Raw genomic sequence first — 25,234 nt, 5'->3', positions numbered from 1 at the left:
CAACACCTCCCTTGTAGCTCTCTGGTTACTTGTGTGCTCTGAGAACACACCCTGCAGAGTGCATTCATCACAATAGCCTGTGTGTGACCTTTGGAAAAGTCCTTGAAAACAGTGAAACAAGAGTCTGAGTCGAAATCTGGAATCCATTCCAGTCTTACACAGGAAGAAAATTAGGCATAGAACAACAAAGCCCACAGTTCAGAGAAACCTGGGGAGGCTCTGGCTGACATTAAAATCAGGGAAGCGTTTTTTGTTTTTTTTTCCCCCTTCACTACTTTGTATTTCATAAAAACTTTTCATCTGAGCGGCCCAAAACTGCTAGAAAATACTGTATGGTTAGTAGAAGCATGAACTGGTTTCTCCAGTAAATAAAGTAAGTGGAATAAGAACAGAGATGCTGAGTGACCTGTTCGAATTCACTTACTTAACACTTTTCCAAGCTAAATGCTATTCTTCCAAACATGAGTGGCCAATACTACTACCATTTTTCCCTTTGGATTAATGTATTGGCAATAACAGGGATGGGGTGAGAGCTCGGGGCAGAGAGAATAGCTGTATTCCCTGAGCCCCAAGTCTGTGATGGAGTTCATTAGTGCAGACACCACAGGCCTGGAAATAGTCATTCCCTTAGAACATGAGTCAGCAGAGGGATGTGCCTGCTCAGTAAATTTAACTCAACAAACATTCTGGGGGGTAAAACGATTTTTATAAGTTCAGACCAACTCCCTTTGTTTCCAGCTAACATTATTCACAATTAATTTGCCATATCATATGATTTATTTCGTGCATATAAACGATTACAAACCTGTACTACCTTTTTCCTTCTTTGCCAGCAAGAAAAGATTTAGGACACTTCTGAGTCAAGTGGTGGCATAAAATCCAGTGAAAATCAATTGGCAGAAAAATTTGACTTGGAATGATGTTTTAGAATCCACCTAACATTTATCTGAAAGATCTCTCGAAAGGGTACGGACCCTCAAGCAAATAAGATTCAGAAGTAATCCATCTGAGGGACTATCTCAGATCCAAACCCGAGTACTAATTCATATACGTGAGGAACTTAATTTTGTTTTTTTCTTAAGTGCCTTCACGGTTCATTTTTTCTTTTCCTTTTTCAATCTTTCTTTTTTTTTTTTAAAAAAAAAAAACGTAAATGGCATTATTTGGTCTCCAAAACAGATGCCAGTTTGAACTTTATTCTGCCAGCAAGTATTTGGTTTGGCTCTACAGAGCTTGAGCTGCAAAAATATTAGCCGATTCCAAAAAGATTTAACGAGCTTTGCTGCAGCTGCCGGTGCCATTTGGCACATCACAGGGATTGTGGCACAGCAAAGAGAACTCTCTTGACCACAGATTTTATTTGCCCAAAGTAGCCAACACTGGGAGTTCAGTTGATTCGTTGGGTCGAGAAACTGCAAGTCAAATGAGTGAAGTTTCCAAGAGAAAGTGACCAAAGCAGGCATCAAAAAAACAAAAAAAACTCTTGCTGACATTGAAAAGGAAGTCACTGGGTCTGACTCCACCCCTGCACAGGAACTGATGGCCAACTTTCAGAACTGTCAACAACATCCTCATACCAACCACCAGACACAGTCTCTAAGGCTGCCAGTCAGCAGAACAGATGAATCTCCGACTTCTAGCAAAAGCCATCCTTATCCAATAGCAGATGCTAAGAAATGTGCTGTAGTATATTCTGCAGTTATCTGATACCTTACTAATTGTGGTGTCAGAAGTTAACTGTATGAAAACTGAGTGACCTACTTCAAGTAACTCCACTAAATATAACCAGCAAGTTAACTTTACATTGTAAAGATGGGCATGCATTGCTTTTACTAACATTTAGTAAAATACAGATGCATAAATCTATCACTGCGATTGGAAAGACTGACCTTACTGCACACAAATATCATATGTTAAAAGTCACTGAAGGTTGTCACCTGAAGTCGTGCATTTCAGTAAGGGTTGCAAGAAAATAAATCTCTCATCCTTTCAAATCAACATCACATCTAACAACTACAACAAAAAACACAAAGTATTTTCATAATAGTGTGTACTTAAGAATCAAATGTCTGTTTTAACAGCTATGGGGACAGGAAGAGTAGCACTGAAACTACCTTGAAGATAAAGAAGCTCTGGATTATTTTTGTTGTTTCACATGATGAACAAATATTCACACATACTTGGGCATATCTTACCCCAACTCTTACGGATCTCCTAAAACTTCTAAATGTTCCTTTTATTAACACCACATGCTGATCCAATGCTTGTTACATGATTATCTGACGCCGAGGGTCTATAACAAATATCCTCAAAGAGAGAGCCAATCTCTATACTGCCTTTTTATAGAAAGACCTATTCACCAAAACAAAGACAGAGCCCTCCATTGGGCTTAACCAAAATGTTGGAGTCAGAGTAGAAGTCAAAAGAAAAAGTCAAGCAATAATGAAATGATGATTATAACTGTTATTTACCATTTTGGCTTCTGAGTGCATTGGCTGGACTTGGGGAGAAGCACAGGGGTTACTGAGATTTGGACCTTGCATTCCCATGATGCTGGAGTTCACTGACATTTGTCTTTCCATCTAAGAGAAAGGAAAGCAACAGAATTAGAAGTCTGAGAAAGGCAGTCTAAGTCATAGCAAAGCTGCACTTCTCTTTCCGATGGATTGTTTAGCATTTCTTTGAAGAACTCCTGATTTCGAAAGTCTGTGGTTTGGTGTATGGTAAACAATGTACTCCTGGGCCTTGAACTCAAGCACACCAAAAAGTCATTCAAAGCTGTGCCTTCTATAGATGTTCCAGGGTCCTGCACGGTGGCTCACACCTGTAATCCCAGCACTCTGGGAGGACTAGGCAGGAGGATCACTTGAGGTCAGGAGTTCGAGACCAGCCTGAGCAAGAGCGAGACACCCATCTCTAATAAAAATAGAAAAAATTAGCCAGGCGTGGTGGCTGTGCCTGCAGTACCAGCTACTCAGGAGCTTGAGACAGGAGGATCACTTGAGCCCAAGAGTTTGAGGTTGCAGTGAGCTATGATGATGCCACTGCACTGTAGTTGGGGTGACAGAGTGAGATTCTGTCTCAAAAAAAAAAAAAAAAAAGATGTTTCAGGCCAAGGAGAACTACATTGTCATAGTACATCATTTCCAAACGAAATTACCCAATACTTCCACTTTTGCAAACACTCCAACTGCCACTAATCATGCACATTTTTATGGCTATAAATATGCATATTAATATATGCATAGAAAAATACTAAAAGGATATATAATATGCCAAATGATTAACTCAGGGTATGTATGGCTTTTTTTCTCTATATATATTTTATACAATACACATGATTCCTTTGGGTAATAAGAAAAAACAAACAAAATTAGTTTGAAAAGCAATGTTCTCAAATATGGCAGGCCTTCCTGGGGCTCTAGCTCATAACCATAATCAGAATGCTCCAGCTGTGTATTTGAGCCAACACCCAGCACATCTCTTCCCGGTTAACCTGGTCAAGATTCTACACGGCTGGAGTTCCAGGCCTCACCTCATAGCAGGGCGAGGCCTTGCTGACTGGCTCCCACACTGTCCTCCCGCATCGTCCTCCACTGGCCTGCCACCGTGTCTCGAAGGAAGATCATTCCAATACCTGAACCGAGTTCTGACATTTTCATCTCCAGGGTATTCCCATTAAGAAGTAAATACAGCCAAATTTCTACGTTAGTCCAGGAAGGGTGTGCCTGATTAATAATATTTTCCATTTAGTGGAAAATTAACGCTTTTCAAAGAAGGATACTAAATCAAGTACACTTAATACTAAAATCACACAGAAAAAATAATTAGACTTTCTTTGGGGGAGAGAAATAGATTCTTTAATGCAAATGTGTTTCCATTTATTAAAGGATGGAAATGAAAACAATGGTTGGAAACTTTAGGGAACCAGGTTTCTGCTCAAAGTTAGCCTAGGTAGTCTAGGAAAATACGGCATTCCTTGTCACTGGAGGTGTCCAAAGAGTGGAGGGCGGAAATCTCACAAACAGGAGTGAAGCTTGAGAGTGACAGTTGAACTGAATGGCCCTTAAAGGTCCCTTCCATTGTTGATACCCCATGACTGCAATTCCTGTTGTGTCCGCCCCAGGGGCAGGGGTTAGTAGAGGCACTAGCTACGGGCGTTCTCCCGACTGAGCGGTGGATATTCCCTGTGACAGTGAAGAACCGTCAGCCACACCTTAGCCTGAATTAGCTAAGCAGTCATCTGGTAGCCTGCAGATGTGTGAAACGTTTCCAGAGGAGCTAATGAAGGCCAATTTTCTGTACATTCCAGAGTACTTCAGTACAACTTTTTGAGGCCTTCCCAAGTCAGTAAAATAAAATGTTCACTCCCACGTATCCCTTACATCTTTGGACAGCCTAGGCACTCTCATTTTCTTAAATTATTTTTTAAATTGTGGTAAAATATACATAAAACAAAATTTACCATTTTAACTTTTTCTTTTTTTTCCAAGATGGGGGTCTCACTATGTTGCCCAGGCTGGAAAGCAGTGGCTGTTCACAGACATGATTACAGAGCACTGCAGCTGCCAACCACTGGACCTAATCCTCCTCCCGAATAGCTGGGACTACAGGTGCATGTCACCACGCCCAGCTCATTTTAACCATTTTTAAATTAAGTGCATTAAGTTCATTGTCATGAAGTACATTCAGGTACTCTAATTGTTAAATCATGAAGAATTTAAGAGTTTCATCGCCCTAAAAAATGCATATTCCTTATAATCCCTGCTTCCAGAGGCTGGTGGGTGGGAGAGGTGATTGACCCCTTATTCCAATGGTGACCCTCTCAGAAAGGGAAGTCAAAGCCCCAAAGAGCTTTTGCTTTCAGTTTTCCAAAGAAGGATCTTTCAGAAATACAAATGATTGCCCAGAGTCTTCTACGCTACTAGTTATACAAAGAGATGAGAGTAGCCGGCTCATGGCTTCTGGATCTGGGGTCAGCAATGCTTCCCACTTTTGGGGCTCACAAAATACTGGTTTTAAACAGGCTGATTTCTCTATCTGTAAAAAGAAAAAAAATTGCATTTTCATCTTAATGACTGTTGGCTTATAGACACAGAGTGTCAGCAAGAGCCTCTTCCAAACAACTCTTTGGTGCTTTGCATTAGGAAGGCTCTGTCTGCACCACGAGCACAGCTTTATGAGTTGGGAGTGGCTGGCTGAATACTGGACATTTAGCATTGCAGGTAAAACAACCGAGATTTCATCTTTTTCACACACTGGAAAACAGAAGCTAGAATTTCTGTAGTTCACTGAACTTTTTAAATTATAAATGGGTGCTCATATTCCTGAATTATCAAAGTATTTGCCTTTCAAGATAAGACATCACAACCCAGTGACCTCCTTGAAGGCAGTGCCTGCCATGTTCTTCACCGTGTCCCCAGCACCTAGGTGAAGCGTACATCACACATCGAAGGTGCTCAAGAAAAGTTTGGAATGGATGAATGAATCAACACATCGTTTTGTTTCAGACGAGGCTTTGTGAAATGTGTGGCCTGGCAGCATACATTACAAACACAGACTTATCTTGTATGCCCAGGGAATCTTGGTCTCCCAGGGTAGGAACTCTAGGGGAAGAGGCTCCCCTGTGACCAGGCTTGAAATGCCAAAGTTATAGCACAGGAGGTGGTGACTGATAATAAGGAAGAAAAGGTCCAGGTTTCCACGGCCTGGAACTTTTAGGATATACTTTTTAGAGATCTTATATTAATCATTATTAATTGCATTCATGTCACTCAAGACCAGGGCTTCTCAATCTCAGCACACATTGGCACGGTATTGACATAATGGGCCAAACAACCCTTCGTTGCGGGGCTGTTCTGTGCATTGTAAGATGCATAGCAGCATCCCGGGCCTCTTGCCACTAGACGCTGGAATCTGCCCCCCATCCCAGTTGTCACAACCAACAGTGTCTCCAGATATTGCCGAATATCCTCTGGGGGACAAAATCACCCCCAGTTGAGAGCCACTGCTCCAGACTGACACCTACTCTTGTGGCAGCCGTACACAGCACTGACATAGGTTAGGCAGCTCCCGTGGGGGCAGTGCTGGACCATGAACTTGAACCCTGGCTTCTACTCTGAGGCATTGACAGGAGGTCAAGTTGTACGACGAGATGATGCTGTCAGCCAAAGTGTCTCATTTTTGTCCCTGGAAATGGTACACAGTTTAGCCAAATGGGAAAAAGGGTCTCAACAGTGGTATTTTTCTGGACAATGCATAGAAGTTCTAAAAGGAAACTGATTTTGGACAAGAGGAATTTAAAGCCTAAACGAAGACAGCTGTGGTGGAAGTCTTCATGCAATTAGTTGGGTTGAATAAAACCTGGGATAATTGCACTGATGGTGCTGTTTTTCCTTCATCTAAAAGGCTCTTAGGAGAGGGAGGCAGGTAAAGTCGATTGGCTCAACCTGTCCTCTGGCCTAATGTTGCAAAGTCAGTTTCTAACTTGGAAACAGGTCTGCTTCTCTAAACTGAGTCCGCCAAGTGCTTCTCCATTCCCCTGCCTACACTTAGACAAAGGAGCAAATTGCTCAACCCAGGGCGAGCTACTGATGAGCTGCTCGGTGTGAACTGAGATGTGGGTTCCAGCCCCAACTCTTCACTCATAAGCTGTGCGACATGAGACAACTCCCTTCGACTTCTTATTCTTTAGCCTTTCATCCGTAAAATGGATATATCAGTAATTACTGCTACCATATCCCTGCAGGATTGCTGTGAGGATAAAACGAAATAACAATATACACAGCTCCTTAAAATGCTAAAATGCTCTGCAAGACACTGTTGATATTGTTGTGGGAGGATTTTAATTGAATTGTCACATTGTCTCGAGGGCTTTTGAGAACTCCTGTGGCCCTGTGAATGAGAACCCCAGTCATCTTTACCAAAGCACAATGCCAAGGAGGACGGAGAAGACTGCAGGGAGAAGATCCCGTGGAGGGTGAGAAAGGTTTCCTCTGAAATAGTCTGTACCTCCCTTCTATGTTTATCTACTGTTTTTTACTGTTTATCATTATATAATGATTATAAGCGGAGACTCAGGAGTCAGACTTTTGGATTTAAATCCTGACTCCATCACCTACTAGCTCTGTAATCTTAGTTAAGTTACTCCACCTCTGTGCCTCAGTTTCCCCATCTGTAAAATGGGTATAATACCAGTGCCTACCTCACAGGTTTGTTGTGAGAGTAAAAGGAGAAGACGTAATGTAATGTCGTGGTTGAGAGAGTGAACTCTGGAGCCAGAATTCCTGGGATCAAAACTCAGCTGCTTTGCTTCTCAGCCTAGCGAGTGACTTGCCTTAGTTTCCTCATTCCAAAAACAGGGGTAATAGTAAACCTACCTCGTAGGGTTGTTTCACGTGTTGACAGAGCAGTTGGAAAGTGACCAGCAGGTGGAAAGCACTCAGTCAGTGCTGCTAGCATGATTGATAGAACATGATACACATGAATACATGTTAGCAGCTGTTATGTATGACCGTTGCTATTGTTGTAATTATTGCTCTGAGTCCTGGCTAGCCCACTCGCTGGCAATTTAAGGACAATCTATATATAGCTCAAGCTATAGACTTTGCAGTGGTTATAAAACACTGTCTCCCTGAACAAATGCCATTTCCTGGGTCACAGGCTCACTCGTCACCAGCAAGAAGATTGGGACCCTGTCTCATAGCAAAGCATTGAAGGGCAGGAAAGCCAGCAAGGCACCTAGGGATGGGCGACGGGGCCCTCAAAGCAAACTGGCACACAGCTCCGCCCTCCATGCAGGAGCACTCGCCTCCTCTCCTCTCAGCTTAGCTCTCAGCTTTTCCTTTCCTCTTTCAAGAGTGGCAAACTTCGATGCAAGTGACAGGTTACTGGGAGACACACAGAAACACTTACTGGCATCAAGACAGCGGAAGATCCTGGCATGGTGGGGTTGGGCAGGGTCCCGGGCATGGAGGCTGGCATGGGCTGTCTCTGTCTGTTGTGGAGCTGTAGCAGAGAAGATAGAGAGCCTGGGACAGGCCTGGGACAAAGAAAAAGAAAACAAACATTATTCCTAATGCCCTGGGTCTGTTTCACCAGTGTCCAGAACCGCAAGGACAACACTGTCACATGTGCAGCAGATCGGATCCACTGATGGGAGAGCCACATAATTGAGGATATTAGGGAAATAATAACAAATAAAACACCAGCCTGGTTTCCTTTGCTGCTTCCTAGTTAATACATCAAATTCCACTTCATTTCCTGACCTCTGTTATCTAACTGATGTTCAACAGAAACAAGCCAGTAGAACTCCTACAAGCCCCGCATCCTAGGAAAGGGACATCATGGTGAAATCCTGTGTTTACTCAGAAGTCTCAGCCCTCTGGAGTGTCTCAGAGCCTGAGAGCTGTGCACATGTATTTCAGCCACAGTCTCCAACACCTCTTCCTGGAAGCCTGCCTGGCTTTGCTCTGGGTACACTTTCGCTCTCTGGATTTGCAGAGCAAACTTCATTCATGAATTCCCGACAGAAATCCGTTTTGATTTTTTTCATAGCTCTCCACTGTGAGTGGAAAAAAACCAAAGTCAGGACACAAACCAAAGCAGCCGGATCTCGGGGCGGCAGCACAGCTGGCCTTTCTCAGGGCAAGTCCAGAGCACGGCCTCCAATTACCAACCGCTCATTTCATAATAACTTGAGGTGTTAGGCTGTTTGACAGAAACTGATTTGGGCCTGACCTGTAGGACTTGGGTAAGCGCTCCTCGGGGGAGTACTGTACGGAGTTTGAGCTTTTGCTTCAATTTGCCAGAAAAAAAATTTTTAAGGGCCTTAAATTGATTTAATGAGCCAGGGAATGTGGGGCTGAGGGAAGAAGGGAATTATTTGTGTTTATTAAAAATGGCAAACAAGTGACCTCCCCAGCTAAATTCTCAGTCTCCTGATGCGTTTGCTCTGGGGAGCTGTATAAATGTCAAGCCATTAAATTCGGGACTTAACAACAAACAAATAAAACAGAACAAACAAACAAAAACCTCTCAGGACCTATGAGTCTTCCATGTTACAACAACCTTATACTGCATGTCATGCTGCAAACTGGTGCTTGCAGAATTAATGCATTTTCTTTAAAAAGAGAGAGAGAGAGAGCGTGCACGAGTTTGACTCCCTCGTGCTAAGTGCTGGGCAGAGGTTGCAGACAGAGATGCTCTGTGTGGGCCAACACCTTCCCTCCCTGCAGGGAAGGACAGCCCTGTCTAGATCCCCATCGGAGTAGCAGAAGGAGCCACTTCTTTGGAGTCCCTTTGGCTCCTATGGAGAAGTAGGGGACTGATGCGAAGAAAGAATGCCATGTTCTTCCTTTGCATGGTTATTAGAATTCCAAAGAAGATGAAGTTTTAAACTTTTGCCCCAGAGCTCTTCTGGAGAAATAGAGCTAACCCCACAGTCGCACATCATAGGATTAGTCATAAAATCAGTGAAGATTTATGATCGGCTTGGGAAGGTGTACATGTGAAAATATAAAAGAATAGAAAGCCTTTCCACAGAGGTGATGTGGATGCACACGAATGACACTCACTTCTAGTAATAGGATGTGCGTATGAGCAGATACGTAGATAGGCTAATGTAAGTCGCTTTGCACCAAGGAAATGAGTGTTTTCAGATAAGCAAGTGAAGTACTGTGGGTATTCCTTGGCACGTGCCCTTGGGACCTCAGGAGGAGTACGGATTGACCATAAGGACTAGCGGGGCCTTGGAAAGCCCTTTAGCTTTTACAGTTCTAGGAGACTGCTGATGTCCATTGCTCCGAAATGCTACGGCAGGTTGTGACTTCACTGGGTCTTAAGGTCTCTTTCAGAGATGGCTAACTCTAGTCAGACAGGTATAGGATATGGCTCAGCCAGCAGACAATGTTGGCCTGTATCCTCCAGTCTTATTGTTTAGGAACTTTATTGAAAAGAAAATAGTTGTATATCAAAGCATACAGAGTCAGTTTAATAATAGTTCCTCTAAATTCAAGATTAATAATCGGAACCCCCTAGTTTCATACTGAGGAAGATAGATTCATTGAGAGCACCCCTACATACAGGTAATCACCTAATCTCAATAGATGTACAAACATACATACAGTGTTTTACCATATGCCTGTTTCCCGAGTCACCAGGGGGAATGCTTTGAGTATAGACAAGGACAAACAAAACCTGTTATGGAAAAGACAACTAAAAACATTTCATTTTATTGTGTTGGTTTGCAATATCATACTCACGGACAAAGCGCAATATGTCATCATCATTTACATTCTATCTCTTTTAACCTGACATGTTAAAAATATCCATGGTTATCAGCTTTTACTGAAGTGTTCTTTTTTAAAAAAAAATCAATTAAACAACTTAATGGTGATGCGAATGGAGATGCAAAAATATTTACATTTAAAATGAATTTTCATTTCTCTCAGAACTATGGAAAACTCCCAGTTGTATAGAATAGTTTGGGAATGGTATGTTTTGTGTAATTCAATGTTTTTATTAGCTAAGTTATTTCTACACTTTGCATAGATCTATCAGATTTTAAAATACCAAATATTCCCTCACTAAGATAGCCTTTCAGGGTACTGAATTCCTTGGGATTATAACAATAATTTCCTAATGATACCAATCAGACTAATTAGCAATGTATACTTGGAGGGAAAAATGATCATTTGAGATATATATATGTTTGGATTCTGAATAATTTTGAGGTTATTGTTTTACACAGATTCTGCAAATTATTTCCCCAAACTCCACCGACCAAACTGATGGAGTTTTTTTAGCTTCTTGTTTGAACTATTAAAACTACAAAAACTGTAAAAAGTAAAATCACTGTATCTACCCATCATTAGGTATATAAAGGACTAGACCGAGGTAATTATCGATATAGCTAGGCCTAAGAAACAATCATTTGTCCAGAATATTCGTATCATTGAAGCAAGAGTCGTACTGGAATAAATCGTATTGTCTAATTCCTTTTGTTTATATTGAAATAAGAATTATTATTATTTATACATTCAAAGTACATTCACGTCCCCGATTTTATGTAACTTGAAGGAAGGTCCTATTATTCCCATTTTACTCAGGAGTATGCTGCATTCAGAAACAGTTAAATTTGTCTAAGGTCACATGGGTCATGACAGGGAACAGGGCTTATACTCAACCTGCAACACCTTGATGGCTCCCATAACTACGTTATTATTGATTTTTTGTGCTAAAATAAATTCGCAGTTCATTTCCTTTGATAGTCACACTGTTCCCTGGACTTTCTATGCAGTAGTAAATTACTGTAATACTGCTAACATGAGAATTCACTCATCCACGTGAAATTACGTTTTCTTCCTCCAAAAGGAAACAAAACAAAATTTCCCAAACAACACATCAGTTAGACTCTGAAAATAAGATGGCAAATTGCAGTAAAGTTGTGAAAACAAAGACCCAACAGTCTTTCTCCAGTGCAGGCTTGTTGCCATGAGCTAATAATTCCAGACTTTGAGCAAGCCAAGCCTCCTTTTTAATAACCATATGCCTCTAGGTAAAGTATTTCTACTAAAAATTATTGAGGCATGGAACAAGGTAAGATGTGTGAGCTCATGTTGGATTGTTCAATTACTACACTGAGTCCTGCAGCATTAAGAGTTTTCCAGCTTGACAGATTATTCCTCTTTATACACTTGTATAAACATACTGCTTATGGTTGAAATCTATGTAAGCTTTTCTTTCAATTAAAATGTCAAGGAAGACAGACTGTTTTCACTGTCCTTAGCAGAACGACAGGTACCACAGCAAGCAATTTCATGTCCTCATTTTTCCCCCCAAAGGATGTTTTCCAGTCTAGGGGTGTCTGAAAAGCCTGAACTGCGTCTACAGGTCTTCCCTGCCCTTGGGCCAGCCTATCTTCTGGCCAGTGCTTTGGTTTGGAAGGTTTGAGGAGGGTCTCTGCACACTGCTGTCCTCTCCCAGGTCCTCAGAAGATCTGTGCCACCCCAGGATCATCCATTAAACTCTCAGGACAGACAGATCTGCCACGTATGTGATCAGGCCAAGGATGAAAAAACTTAGATTAGAAAATTGGAAGATGTGAGTTTGTATGGAGGGTTCATTTGCCAAAGGGGGGGAAAAAATTGGAAGATCAATGTTAGCACTGAAAACAGACCATAAACATCGAAGAAATCTGGAGAAGATAAAAAATACTAACATAAGGACTTGATGGGGAATAGAATTAAAAAAAACCAAAAAGCCTCAGGGAGCAGGAGATCCAGATGCCATCGCTGTTAGAGTTGCTGGCTCTGGGGCAAAGACCTTCTTAACTTTGAGGCATCATCTGTCTAATGAACAGATTGGACTACAGGCTATCTCAAAAGCCCTGGAAGCTCTAAAATTCAGATTCTAGGGCTCGAAAAGGAGATGTTCTTAATCAGACTATAAATTCCATCGTGATAAGGGTGTCATTCACTGCACACTGAAGCATCCGCAGTACTTAATCCAGCACCTGGTACACAGTAGGTGGTCAGTGTCTACATTCAATGAAATTGAGTTAGTTCTTAACATCAAGACTATATCTGAAACATGACTAAACCCCAAATATAAGGTGTTCCTAAAAAGTAAGAGAAGTTGATTAAGGACTACATTCCATGGGGCCCGCACTTCTTTCTGACTTAAACGCAACATATTTTCACACAGATTAGGAAAAGAGCATTGCTCGCCATGCTTGTATCTGTTTATGGAAAGAAACGTGTACTTCCTTTTGACCTTCTCAAACGAAGCATTGTGGTCTATCTTGGCAAACTAGTTTTTGTCCGGGAGGAGGAGATTGAAATGCTAAAGAGGGAAATATAAATTCTTAAATATTAAGAGAAAGTAGTTTCTAATGCAAAATGCTTATTTACTCATTCTTCTCTGATGTGAAATTTTACAATTTCTATTTTTGTAAAGAAAGCAAATTGTCAGGGTAATCAAGTCGAATGTGAAATGGAAAGACAATATACTTAGTTTCTTCCACGGGTAATAGTTACATTGTACAATGGGGTAATGAAGAACATGGGCTCAGGAGCTGAACTGCCTACATTGGAATCTGAGTTCTGCTACTCCCTAGCTGTGTGACCTTGGGCAAGTTACTTGGCTTCTCTGTGCTTCAGTTTCCTCAACTGTAAAATGGCAGTGTTAAATATGTTGAATATGCTAATAAAAATTAGTTGCTATTGTCTTTGTTATTATTACTATTCTGAAATGGTGATCAAACAACAGATTAATCACCATACTACAGTCAAGAAATTGTGGCTTGCTCGTAAACAGCAATCTTTAGTTTTAATTAAAGAACCAAAATCTAACAAATACAAAACATCCATCACTCGCTGCATGCATAAGATATTTCTTTAAAAATCCATCAACTTGAGAGTCCCAAACCCTTGTACAGGGGCATATGGACTCCTCTCATCCACAACTTTACAGAATTTCAAAATCATTTCTCACAAAAGCCCCTTGAAAATATTTCCTCAAAATGGAACCAAACTAGTTCCCAGAAATAAGTCCTCAGTATCTTCTTTTTCCTGAAAACAATGATGGAAATCCAACAGAAGCAATAATTGGGAAAATAGCAAAGCAATCTGGCCCATATTTAAAGACATCACATTACTTGTGTCGTTCTTGTGAATGAGCTCATGCTCTGCACGAAGTCTTACTGCCAACCTCCTAAAGATAGGTGGCCAAATACAATATTTCCCCTTTTAACAAATGAGACAAAGAAGTAGAAATAGCCCTAGAAAAGGTGCGAAAATACCAGTAGATTTAATTAAAATGTGTATTCTCCCTTTCAAAGCTTTCTTAGGCTCAAGGGATGGCAGGTTTTCCCTGCAAGAATTGTTCCCCACCTGCTTTTCTTTGGTGACACAAATGTTTGGGTGTCCGGAAAGAGAATTTTGCCTTTGTATTTGTCTCTGGCTCATCCCTAGCCTTCATTCTGTTCTAAAAAGCTAGTGCTGATAGCAAATGATACAGCCCATCAGGGATACTCCTCACCACCTTTTCTGGGCAACCACACTAGATTGGGGCTTTTTGCACAGGGCTTTGAGTGTACCCTACACTTTTCCCTAGTAACATTTATCACTAATTATTCAATGAATCAATCTCTCATCAAAGATCAATTAGACAGCTAATATGTGTCTGCACTCCCATTTTAGAAGAGAAAACCGGTTTGGCCAGTTAGATCGTTTGTACAACATTAATAATTCATTTACAAATTTTCAATAGGTGAGGCTATAATGATAAACAAAATAAATGCATTCTGTAATCTCTTGGAGTTTACCATATCAGCTTCCTGTAATTCATCAGTGATTTGTTTTTTTTAGAGACGGGGTCTCCTTATGTTGTCCAGGTTGGCCTTGAACTTCTGAGCCTTCCTCCCATCTCGGCCTCCAGAGTAGCTGGGAATATAGGTGCTTGCCGCAGAGTCCAGCAATTCATTAGTGATTTTTGAGTAATATTTTTAAATGTCTCTCCTCCCAACTAGACAATAAACTTCGTAAGTCAGAGATTGTGTCTGTCTTGGTTTACTGTAGCAGATAATTCTGAAATTTTAGAGAGTACACGGTACCTAATAGGTGCTTAATGAATATTTCTTGAATTAATGAAAACATAGATATCAAGGATCTCTTTGACTAGCGATGGACATTCCAAGAATCATGTTTAATAGATTACCTTCATTAACTAATGAGAAGAAATTAATTGATTTACAAGCCATAAGTGAAACTCCAATTTACATTAACAGCCTAACACAACTCTTTTCTGTTCTTGAAAGACATAAATGGTTACCCCCAAGATAATGTGTACTTTTTATCAGTGCCCCTTAAATTAAACTCAAGCTTTCAGATGAGTTCTAGACTCATTTGTTTTTGCATCAATTAAATTAATTTCCATTTGAAATTATATTTTAGGCATTTCATAGGAAAAGGCCAAGAATAATTCAGGAACACTCATCTGTCTCCAATCTATATAATGTTTTAAAAATTGGACGTCTGCCCTGCAATAAAGTTGCATTTTATAATGCTCAGAGCTCTGCGCTAGGAGATACCAATTACACCCACACCATGGTCAACTAAACATCTCATTTCTGCTTTGCACAGACTTATTGATATTGACAAGGGCACTTTTGGAATCATTATCGCCAGGGGTGTCAGAAATTAAATTTACCACACAAGGTAAATTTGGCCCTCTTTTTTGTATCAATTTTGTACTGCTGATGCCTTTATTTTATTAGATATAGTGTCTGATGTATTGGAAACGATAACTTCTTTTTCTTTAAATGAAAGCCTGGCTTCGAGAAAGCCAATAGTAGTAATAAAACGTAATACGGCTAACAGATCTACATCCTGCTGGAGGCTTTGCCCGGTTTTATAGCAGATATGCTGCATCTACTTGGGCGGAGGGGATGTTTACTAGTGCTTTCAAGTGTTTTAAACAGAGACAGCAGTAATGCGAGGGGAGATCCGAATTTATGATCATTCTGTTAAGACCATTAAATCAACCTTTAATTTTTTGGCTTCTTTAATGACCGATTTCTGCACCATTAATTTGAATTAGTCATACAGTCAGCCTGATTCATTTGTTAACCAAAAACATAGTTGAATTGGTTTCTGATGTACTAGTCTCAGAAAAAAAAAAAATCTGTTTTCAAAATCTGGTAATTTTTTTTCCTTGTAAAGAGCTAAAGTCTCTTTATAAAGATCTTTTATAAAAGACCCTAAATGCTTGAACAATTTGGCTTTAGCCATGGGTCAGACTTACAGACATGAAGAGATGGCTTTTCAATCAGCCAATAACTTCTCAGTTATATCAATTATTCATAAAGTTACATTTAGAAATGGCAAGTAAATGCAGATCAAAAGATAAAAGAAAAGATGGTTTTGAATGCAGCTCAAATAAATGCTGTACATCTGACTGGCTGGGGAAAAAATATCATTATAGAGACATATCCCTAAGTAAAATTTCTTCCTGTTGTGAGTTGTTAATAAGCTTCCTCCTGCCTCATAAGGACAAATAAGTAGCCCTCTGATTACAAGCCTTGTCATTTACATGCGACTGCTGCTTGCATTCATTCACCATAAATGAATAATTCATGAAAACATTCACTAAGGCCCTTGCCTGGGTATTCTGTAGAGGCAGAGAGCTCCCTGAGCTGACAGCCGCGTGGGGAGCCCCACCCCCACCCCAAGCTCTAAGTCAGCAATTCTGCTTGGGTTTCTCCTGGTCTTTCATTAAGCTTGTCAGTTATCACCTTTTAACGAATCATTTGTGGTGGAATCCTACCTAGCACCATCCTCCGGTACCTACATTCCAAAAAGACAACTGAATCTCACAGCTGAACGACGACAGCTCCAGCCGCAAAGAGACTTCAGCAAAAACAGAACTCTTGAAAAAAATCTATCGGATCGCCCAGGCAGCCCTTGCTCAATCTGTGCCTTTTGCAAGGCTCCTCACGCTGTTGCCCTCGCTAATGCTTTTATCTCACCTCTTCTTGAATCTAGAGTCAGGGTCTCTTGGGCAATTTTCAAATATCTCTCCTGGGAGACCAAATTTATGAGCTCCTCCACCCAGCCACTTGCTGGGATTATTTCAGCTCTTTAAAAGGCGGCGCTAGAATTTATTAGCTCCACAGATACACTGGCAGGGGAGGGATGTGTCAGTGGTCCAGAGGGAGTGGCTTTCAGCAGCTGTGACTACATGCTCGGGCTATGCAACCTCAGGCGGCTAAAATCCTGATTTCTCGAGTTCTGTTCTTAATGATAAAGTAAGAGCAGTGCTGAGAGATCTCTTGTTCTCCAAGGAAACACAGACAAGGAAAAAGGCATTGCCCCGCAAGGCTTAGCAAACTCCTCACTATAGGTTACATCCTTAGGGAGAGGGACAAACTCTATCTCAGCCCCTGCTGTAATCACTCCATCTTCACCAAAAGGCCGAGAAGTGATTCATCCCTGTTATCAAACAGCCACAACCTAGGATGAGTGTAAGGGATCCTTGTCAGGCCAGGGCTGAATGTCATGGAGGGGAGGAGGCGTGGGGAAAGGTGTAGAGAACTTGGAGAAGGTTCCAGAGAAGCACAGCAAAATACTAAAAGGCCAGAAGGGGAGAATTAAGGGGAAGACTAAAGGGAATAAGGACTTTTTAGCCCTTGGAAGACACAATGGAGAAGGCCGGGAGAAGGTGATAATAATCTTCGAGGTTCCAAATTACTATATGCTGCGAATGGTCACGAGTTACTTTCAGACCCAACTGGAGCAGAATGATAACAATAAATCAGCAGCACATGGGATTTAAGTTAGAAATGAACATCTCCCGAGAACAAATCGTGTAAAACAATTAAGGGTTAACTGGGGTTTTGGAATTTCCTCTTATTAGGCTCTTAAAAAATAGACTCTGATTTCTAGGGAGGAGGAGGAAGAGTGGGAGGAGGAGGAAGAGTGGGAGGAGGAGGAGGAGGAACTGGCAGACCTCTCAGAGTCCTAAATTAGGTCTATTATTTTCACTTATTCCAGTCAGAGTGGCTGACAGAAATGATAGAGATAATAGTGACTTCCATCATTACCCAGGAAATCGAATAAAGCAGCCTTGTGTGGCTGACAAGGCGCAGGCTCTGGGCGGCCTCTTGCTCTGCCACCGCCAAAAGTGTGTGATCTGTGCGAGTAACTTCTCTGTTTTTTCGCTGGCAAAAACAACGTGGCTATAATACCCACATCACGGGTATGGGGTGAGGACGACTTGGGAGAATATTTTGAGTGTGCTTGGTCCTTGGAAGATGAGAGATGATTAATCTGCTATAGAAAATAAAATTATTATTAGTAGCATTTTAAAATACAAAGTAAAGCTATATTCTTCTAAATTTGGGGGGGAAGTGCTGGGGGAAAAGACCCGGAAACACCCAGCCTCTCCAAGGGATCTGGGTGTCTCTCCCATTACTGTGAATCCTGGTGTATCCAATACCTCAGGGAAGCATGCTCTGATTTCTTCAGGCCTGGCTGGTCTCTGCTCTGTGTATCACAGCATGTGTCAGTCTCCCCACTAGACCGGGAGGACAGTATTTGAGAGCACTGAGTTCAGCACATAATAGGAGCCCCATAGATGTTTGTTGAATGACTTACTGAGGTTACCTCATAACACACTGTCTTTCATTTCCTGGCAGCTGTAATCCTATGACACATCCATGACAGGCACCTTTTTAAGGAGTGTGATAGCTTGAAACGCTATCCTGATTTCTAGGGGCAGTCACCTTATCATAGACTTGAGTGAGGGGTATCTGGGGAAGGGTAGAGTTTCTAGGAAACTCTGCACCCTCTCTTATGCAACTTTCCCTGAGCTACCTTTCAAGTTCTCCCACTTTGCAAGAGCACTTACCATGAAGCTGAATTGATATTAATCTGAAACACTTAGTAAAATAGTAGCAATAAAGTTCATAATAATGATACTTGGCATTTACTTTGTACTTTGCATCCAAGGATCTCAAAGGGCTTTTCGACCAAGCTACTCATGGACTGGACACACAAGCAAAGAAGCCACTGGCTATGGCTTCCCTGTGGGCAGAGTTGGTTCCATTAGGTTCTGAGATTGAGATTGTGGCTGTGCTATGTGCATAAGCACAGCCACCACCCACGAACACCCACGGACATCCACACGCTAAAAGGCAAAAGTGACATTAAGATTTTTGGTCCTAAACACATTTTTGCCTGCATTAGTGGGGTCAAAGCTTAGAACCCAGGTTTACGTTTTTATAGGCTTGTTTTATTATGATGTTTCTCTCAACCCTCTTCTCTGGGTATTTATAAGCACGATTGAAATGTCTGTGTCTGTTCTTTAAAACAAAGCTTTAAAGGGCTTATTTGTCTTGTAAGTTCATTCTGAAGAAAATTTTGTTTAGGTTTAAATGATTAGTTAAAAGCCACACAGGGGTTTATATAAAGTGTATCTTCTAACATACTCTTCCCTTCCCTGGTGGCCCTGCATTTGGCGAAAGACAGTGACTTGCTCAGTTTCTCAAAGTATTCCCCAGACGGTCCTATTCCGACTCACAAACAAATGTGGTATTTGGGGTTTCGAGTTTAAAATGTAATTTGGTATCATTTCAGATGTCTTCCTACAGCTTAATAAACACAGTCCCCAGAGGGACTAGGGGTCTGATTTTAATTTGTGGTAGGGTTATGGGCACAGTAAATGTCAATTTTAGCTATAGACGATAAGTTCCTAATATAAATAGAAATGGAAAGTGACTGACAGTACATTTAAAGAACATGCAGCACATTATGCTTGTTCACAAGAGGAAACTGTTCCCGAAGAGATGCCTTCACTGCTCAGTGACGATAGCTTGGTTTCTCCTCAGAACCCTGAAAAACAGCCGCTGGTCCGAATAAAAAAGCCGAGTCGTCCTTTTTTTGGGTGTGTCAACCTGAAGATCATAAAATGATAAAGTGAGGTAGCTGAGCCCTTCATGGAATGGCTTTGAACATGAATATGCCAGGAAGAGTGTCCCCAATGCCTCTGAGTTTCTGATTCTTCACGTGTGAAATGAAGTGGCTGAACCAACGATCTTTGAGGACCTTTTCAACCCTAAAGCTAGACGAATTGATATGATCAAGAGTGGGTAGCCAGACTTATGGAGAACTCCAGAACTATTTATTTCGGGCAAGCAACTCATCAGTGATGAGCAGCATTTCCTCGAAGTCAGACACAAACAGATGAGTGATTCCTCGCTGACCTCACTCGTGTATTCCTTTGCTTGAACAAAAGAAAAGCTCCAGTGGTCTCTGAGTGCAAGTAACATTTAGCAAATTAAGGCAGGATCTTGGAATCCTGAGGGATAGGAGAGGAGGTAGTTTTTTCTCACATGCGAACAAGAATCTTTTAAATGAGCGTGAAATAAAGCTTTCATTCCTTTGTGCACTCGAGTGAGTCATTTATTATTGAGCAAAATAACACCTTTTAGAGAGGTAGGCCAGGTCTCCAAATAAGCCCTTCTGTCTTTTCAGTATGGCTCCATCAGACTAACTGGGACTCAGTCTAAACTGGGCATTTTAAGAATGACAAAAATCCTCCCAAGTCTGTGAGCTGCCAGGAAAAACATTTTCACTGCTTAGTGGTGGATGCTACCTGACCCTACCTGCTGAATAGCTGAGATAACATTTCTTCAGTGCCTGTGTTGAGCTCTGTGGATGAGTCAGTCCATGGTGCCTGCGACGGTTAGCTTTATGTCAACTTGACTGGGTGACGGGTTGCCCAGATATCTGGCTAAACATTAGTTCTGTGAAGGTGTTTCTAGAAGAGATTCCCATTTGACTTGTAGACTGAGTAAAGAAGTTGGCCTTCCGCAATGTGGGCGGGCATTATCTAACCCACTGAGGGCCTGAATAGAACAAAAAGGTAGAGGAGGGTTGAATTCTCTCTCTCTTCCTGATTACTTGAGCTGGGACACGGGTTTTCTCCTGCCTTTAGTCTAAGACTAACATCACTGGAGTTCTTGGATCTCAGGCCTTCAGACTCAGACTGGAATTTATACCACCTGGGTCTCTTGCCGGCAGATGGCAGATCATGGGGCTTTTCAGCCTCCACAATCTAGTGAGCCAATTGCTTATAGTAAAACATATATGTATATGTTTCCTATTGGTTTATTTCCCTAGAAAACCCTGATTAATACAGTGCTCCATCGTTAGATCCTTTTTGCTAGAAAGTGTCCCATATTTCCTCAAATATTTGGTGGAAGTGAATTAGTAGAATCCAGGCATTAACTCTGAGATTCTTCATCTTGTGCTTCTAATCATTCAACAAGTTCTATTCATTCCACCCCCAAAATAGACCTGGAATCTATCCACTTGGCTCCATCCCCACTACCAAGATCCTAGTCCAAAACACTTTCTTCTCTCACTTGTTTTCTTCTAACAGTTTCTGCCTCCAGTTATGCTCCTCTCCACGCCAACCTCTGCCTTGCTGCCAGAATGATCTTCATGAACCGAAGATCTGGTCATGAGATTTTCCTGCTTAACATCCTTCCGTGGCTTTCCTTAGCATTTAGGATTTTTTTTTTAAAGCCTGTTTTAAATGTTCTACCTCTTTGATGCCTGTAGTACTATTTTCTACCTAGCTTAATACGTTCCACCCACCCTGGCTTCCATTCATTTTCTAGAAGGTGCCACACTCTTTCCTACCCCAGGGCCTTGATACATCCTTTGGTCTTTGCCTGGAATGCTTAGCCATCTGCTCTTTTGCTGAACAATTCTCATTCATCCTTTAAGTCTCCTTCATTTTATTTTTTATTTTTTTAGAGACAGGATCTTGCTCTGTTGCTCAGGCTGGAGTGCAATGGCATGATCATAGATCCCAGCAACCTCAAATTCCTGGGCTCAAGCCATCCTCCTGCCTGAGCCTCCTGAGTAGTTGGGACTACAGGCATGCTCCACTGTACCCACCTTATGCTATTTCTAATACTATGTTCATAGGTGTGGTTGGTTGGTTGGTGTCCATGTCTCCTATTAGACTCAAACCTCCCTGAAGGCAAGGATGATGCATCTTTTCACTGCCAGAGGTAAAGTCATTCTGATTTCTTTTGACCATTGGGAAAATGTGTGCTTACTGTCTGGAGTACGCTGCTCCGTTTGGATGGAGAAAGAGGAAAGAGACAGCATAATATAGCTGGAAAGGTTTCAAGAAGTTAAGAGGATTGATCCAACATAAGTGAGCACCAGTGTTTGCCTACATGCTATTGGTAATAGATCTGCCTTTCTGAAGCCTGAGGCTATTTCTCTTGACAAGCACAAAAGTGAAAATGCCAAATGGAAATGTTCTTCCCAGGGCTTCAGATTCCTGCTTTAGGTTAGTGCTGAAATAGTCAACCATTCTTAGGATAGTTAAGTGTTTTCCATTTTTGCCAATGATTTTGATTGTTGAAGCTCTCCAGAAGGATCACAAACCATAACTTTTATGTAAAGTTCCCAAGCATGGACTATATATGCTATGCAAACCTCTTTAATTAAAATAAGGCAGAAAGAAGCTACAGTTCTAAGTGCCATGGGACTGCTTGCCTTATAAGGAAGAAAACTGGAAAAAAAGATCTTCTGCTTTTTCACTCAAAAACAAAGTAAACAAAATCAGTGATTTCAAAGTCCAGTATGGCTGAGAGGATTCATTTGCTTAATATGGAGTGGGCTTCAGAGTGGCGGGGCAGAGGGTGAACGTACGAGAATGACTTCTACAGCAAACTTCTGGCAAACTCTTTAGCCTATTGGTCCTCAGCCAGTGTTTGTCTTCATAAATGAATTCCACATCTTTATTAAGTTAAGTGTTTCTCTTTTTTTTTATTATTTGAAACATACTTTAAATATTTTGTTTTATGACGTTCTGGAAATTGATACAATTCCTTCCAGATTAAGGAAAATGAAAAAAATCAATTGCGTTATTTTTTTATATTTAGAGCGATTACACAAAAATTATGCTCCAATTTATCCATTACTATGAATATCATTTGATGTCACATGTGAACAGCTCAGACAGCCAGAATTCAAAGTGTTTTTCCGAGTAGATGGTTTTTCACAGAAGAGCCATACATGATTATTAAATAGAAATATACCCCCAGTGTGGGTGGATTTATAGAAAAGTACGTAGTAAGAATTATAGATTTTAAATTAGAATCAACTTTTTATAAGAAAAACTGGTGCAGGAACAAACCAAACACATCAAAAGCCTGAAGTGAATCTCTAATGTCAGATCCTTTACAGAAGCAAGTCACAATCCGTAACCCAAAGAATGAATCTTATTGAAATGAATTTTATCTGACACAGATGGAATTTCAAAGTTGGCCCATTTACAAATGAGTTAATTGGCTTTATCCAAAATAGTTTTGGGGGGGGCATTTAAATCATCAGAATTATTGGTAGAGAAGTGCTAGGGGACTGAAACCCAGCCCTAGCAGAAACTAGACTTGTCTTCCCCACTCTTCAAATCCCAGTTCTCAAAACCTCCTAATGGGTTTCACTGTTTTCTTTCCAGTGCTTATCATAATCAGGGAGCCGCACATTTGCATCCCTAATGGACCCTTTTCAAAAGTGTGTTGACATTTCGGTAGGTTTTGAATAGCTCTTAATGCTTCTCTCAATTTGGGCAGGTGCCCGCAAATCTCCTTATATGGGTCTCAACATATAGCCTGTCTGCTTTACTCACGGGGTTGGTGGGTTGGTTTTTTGTTGTGTGTTGTTTTTTTTTTTTTTTTAATCCCTGGGAACCTATCTTAATTATACTGTTAAAAAAGTGAAAACTGAGGAGTCAGATGACTCAGAAAATGAGCATCTAGCTGGATGCCCACACGCAGGGCAACATCTTAACTATATCTGTGAAACTTAGGCCAGAGTTAAAAGTATCATCCCTCGTGTGGTAAATTCGCTTTTTTGAGCTTCTATTTTTGTCGAAAGGAAATAGATATAAATAAGACCGTCAAGATAAACATAGGTTAGGGGAGAAAGTTGAAAGCAAGCAGGGAGCTCATCATCTGAGCACAAACTCCCCTGCATTTTACTCCTCACATTTTCTGCGACGACTAAGACCCCAGAGAGCCTGCGGGGGCACAATTTTAGACCCCCCCTAATTTTCGTGGCTTTAATAAAAATGCGATCCAATAGAAACATGACTAAAATTATTTTTTTTAAGTTTACTTTTTCAAACACGTACTCAGCTTCTGCTATGTTTCAGGAACTATGCTGGGAGCCTAGTGTGAATAAAAGATCATTTCTGCCCTTAAGAAGTTCATCATCCATCAAGACAGACAGGCAAAGAAGTCAGCACAAGGTGTAATGGGAGACACTCCCCCCGACAAAGTGATATCTAATACCCTGGAGGGGAGGGGTCCTAGAAGAGCAGACTCATGAATTGTTCCAGGAAAGATGAGACGTGAGCCCCGTGTGGCGGGCACACACATGCACGCCTGTGTGTGCACGTGCGTATGTGTGTGGGAGGGCCGTGTTGGTGGTAGGGGCTCCAAGCAGAGTTAACTGTCAGTGCAAGGTAGGTTGTTAAAGTATGTCAGCAAAGATATTAAATAACCTCTGTCACAGAATCTCTTTGGATGATAACAACCTTTTCTAGAAATATAGACTAGCTGATGTGCACCCCATTCAGGTGCTCAATCCCCTTGTAGATGGCAAATTGGGAACTATATACATTTAGAATTTTTTAAACTGATTTTCCAGTATTTCAGGTAGGTGGCTAAGCTACGAATTAAGAGAACTATTTGATAAACTGTCCTGCATGACTTTGATTATTTTTGCATCAGAAAGCAATGGAATAAAAGGGAAAGAGATATTTGGCATAAATGGGAGAGAAGCACTGGGAGCTCTTGGACACAGGACTCAGTATTTTTCAGAATCGAAGGAGCTTTTCTTGGCCCTATTATTCTATAGAGTAACAGAATATTCTCAACTGCTCTGGACAAGGTAAAAATGCGACCAGAATTTGGCCCTACTTTTTCTGATTCTGAAGCCCTTTCCGAGACGGAAAATTGGTAAAACTGATTTTTCTCTCCAGTATTTCTAGTTTTCATTTATTCTCATTTTGAGCTCAATAAATACAGATGCGCACAAGATGGGGGGAGGTGGGGAGGTGGATTTTAATGATCGCTGTTATGCACTATTTTCACAGGAAGTCTGAAATTACTTTTCTGAGTTTAGTGTGACTTTTATTCTCTCTTTTAGGTACTTCTTTTGCAACAAATTAATTTTGGTTCCTGGAAAGCAAGTTCCTACCTCAGAGTTCTGTGTAGAATTCTGCCCTAACAAGATAATAAATAGATTTTCCCATGACCTCCAGCATAGAGTTAAAACATATAGATTTAAAGATAGGGTTTGTTTTTGTTTTTGTTTTTGTTTGGTCTACGTTGACTTGAAATCTTTTGATAAAGCACATTTTTGTCCCTTAGTTTCTAAACCAATATTGGCAGTCACTGAATGCACCCTTTCTTTCAAAGGAAAACAGAGAAAGGAAGGAAGGAAAGGAAGGAAGCAAGGAAGGAAGGAAGGAAGGAAGGAAGCAAGCAAGCCGGAGAGCAAATCTTGGCCATCCTGGCTTAAATATGGAAACGTATGAGGGTATGAGACAAGGTGGCATCACAGAGCCAATGGCCCAGCCCCAGGCGTCTCACCCCAGCTCTCTCCCTCACTTACTGTGTGTAGCTCCCTCAAAACCCACCGCT

The 25,234-nt window shown here is 41.1% G+C and overlaps 1 protein-coding gene across 5 annotated transcripts in view; it reads right to left on the bottom strand.

Moving 5' to 3' along the window:
- LOC105807372 (cyclic AMP-responsive element-binding protein 5) overlaps positions 1-25,234 on the bottom strand; it is a 381,115-nt gene that overhangs the window by 87,129 nt on the left and 268,752 nt on the right. For all 5 annotated transcript variants that reach the window (XM_012640747.1, XM_012640749.1, XM_012640748.1 and 2 more), the window contains 2 exons: positions 7,915-8,041; positions 2,472-2,582 (listed from right to left, as the gene is read on the bottom strand). In XM_012640747.1, the coding sequence (XP_012496201.1) occupies positions 2,472-2,582; positions 7,915-8,041 (238 nt within the window). The remainder of the gene's footprint in view (positions 1-2,471; positions 2,583-7,914; positions 8,042-25,234) is intronic.

The sequence above is a fragment of the Propithecus coquereli genome, unplaced genomic scaffold (genome assembly GCF_000956105.1).
Source record: "Propithecus coquereli isolate 6110/MARCELLA unplaced genomic scaffold, Pcoq_1.0 Scaffold156, whole genome shotgun sequence".
NCBI classification, from domain to species: Eukaryota; Metazoa; Chordata; class Mammalia; order Primates; family Indriidae; genus Propithecus; species Propithecus coquereli.
The sequence above is the reverse complement of the archived record's forward strand: the minus strand, read 5'-3'. Positions and strand labels throughout refer to the sequence as shown.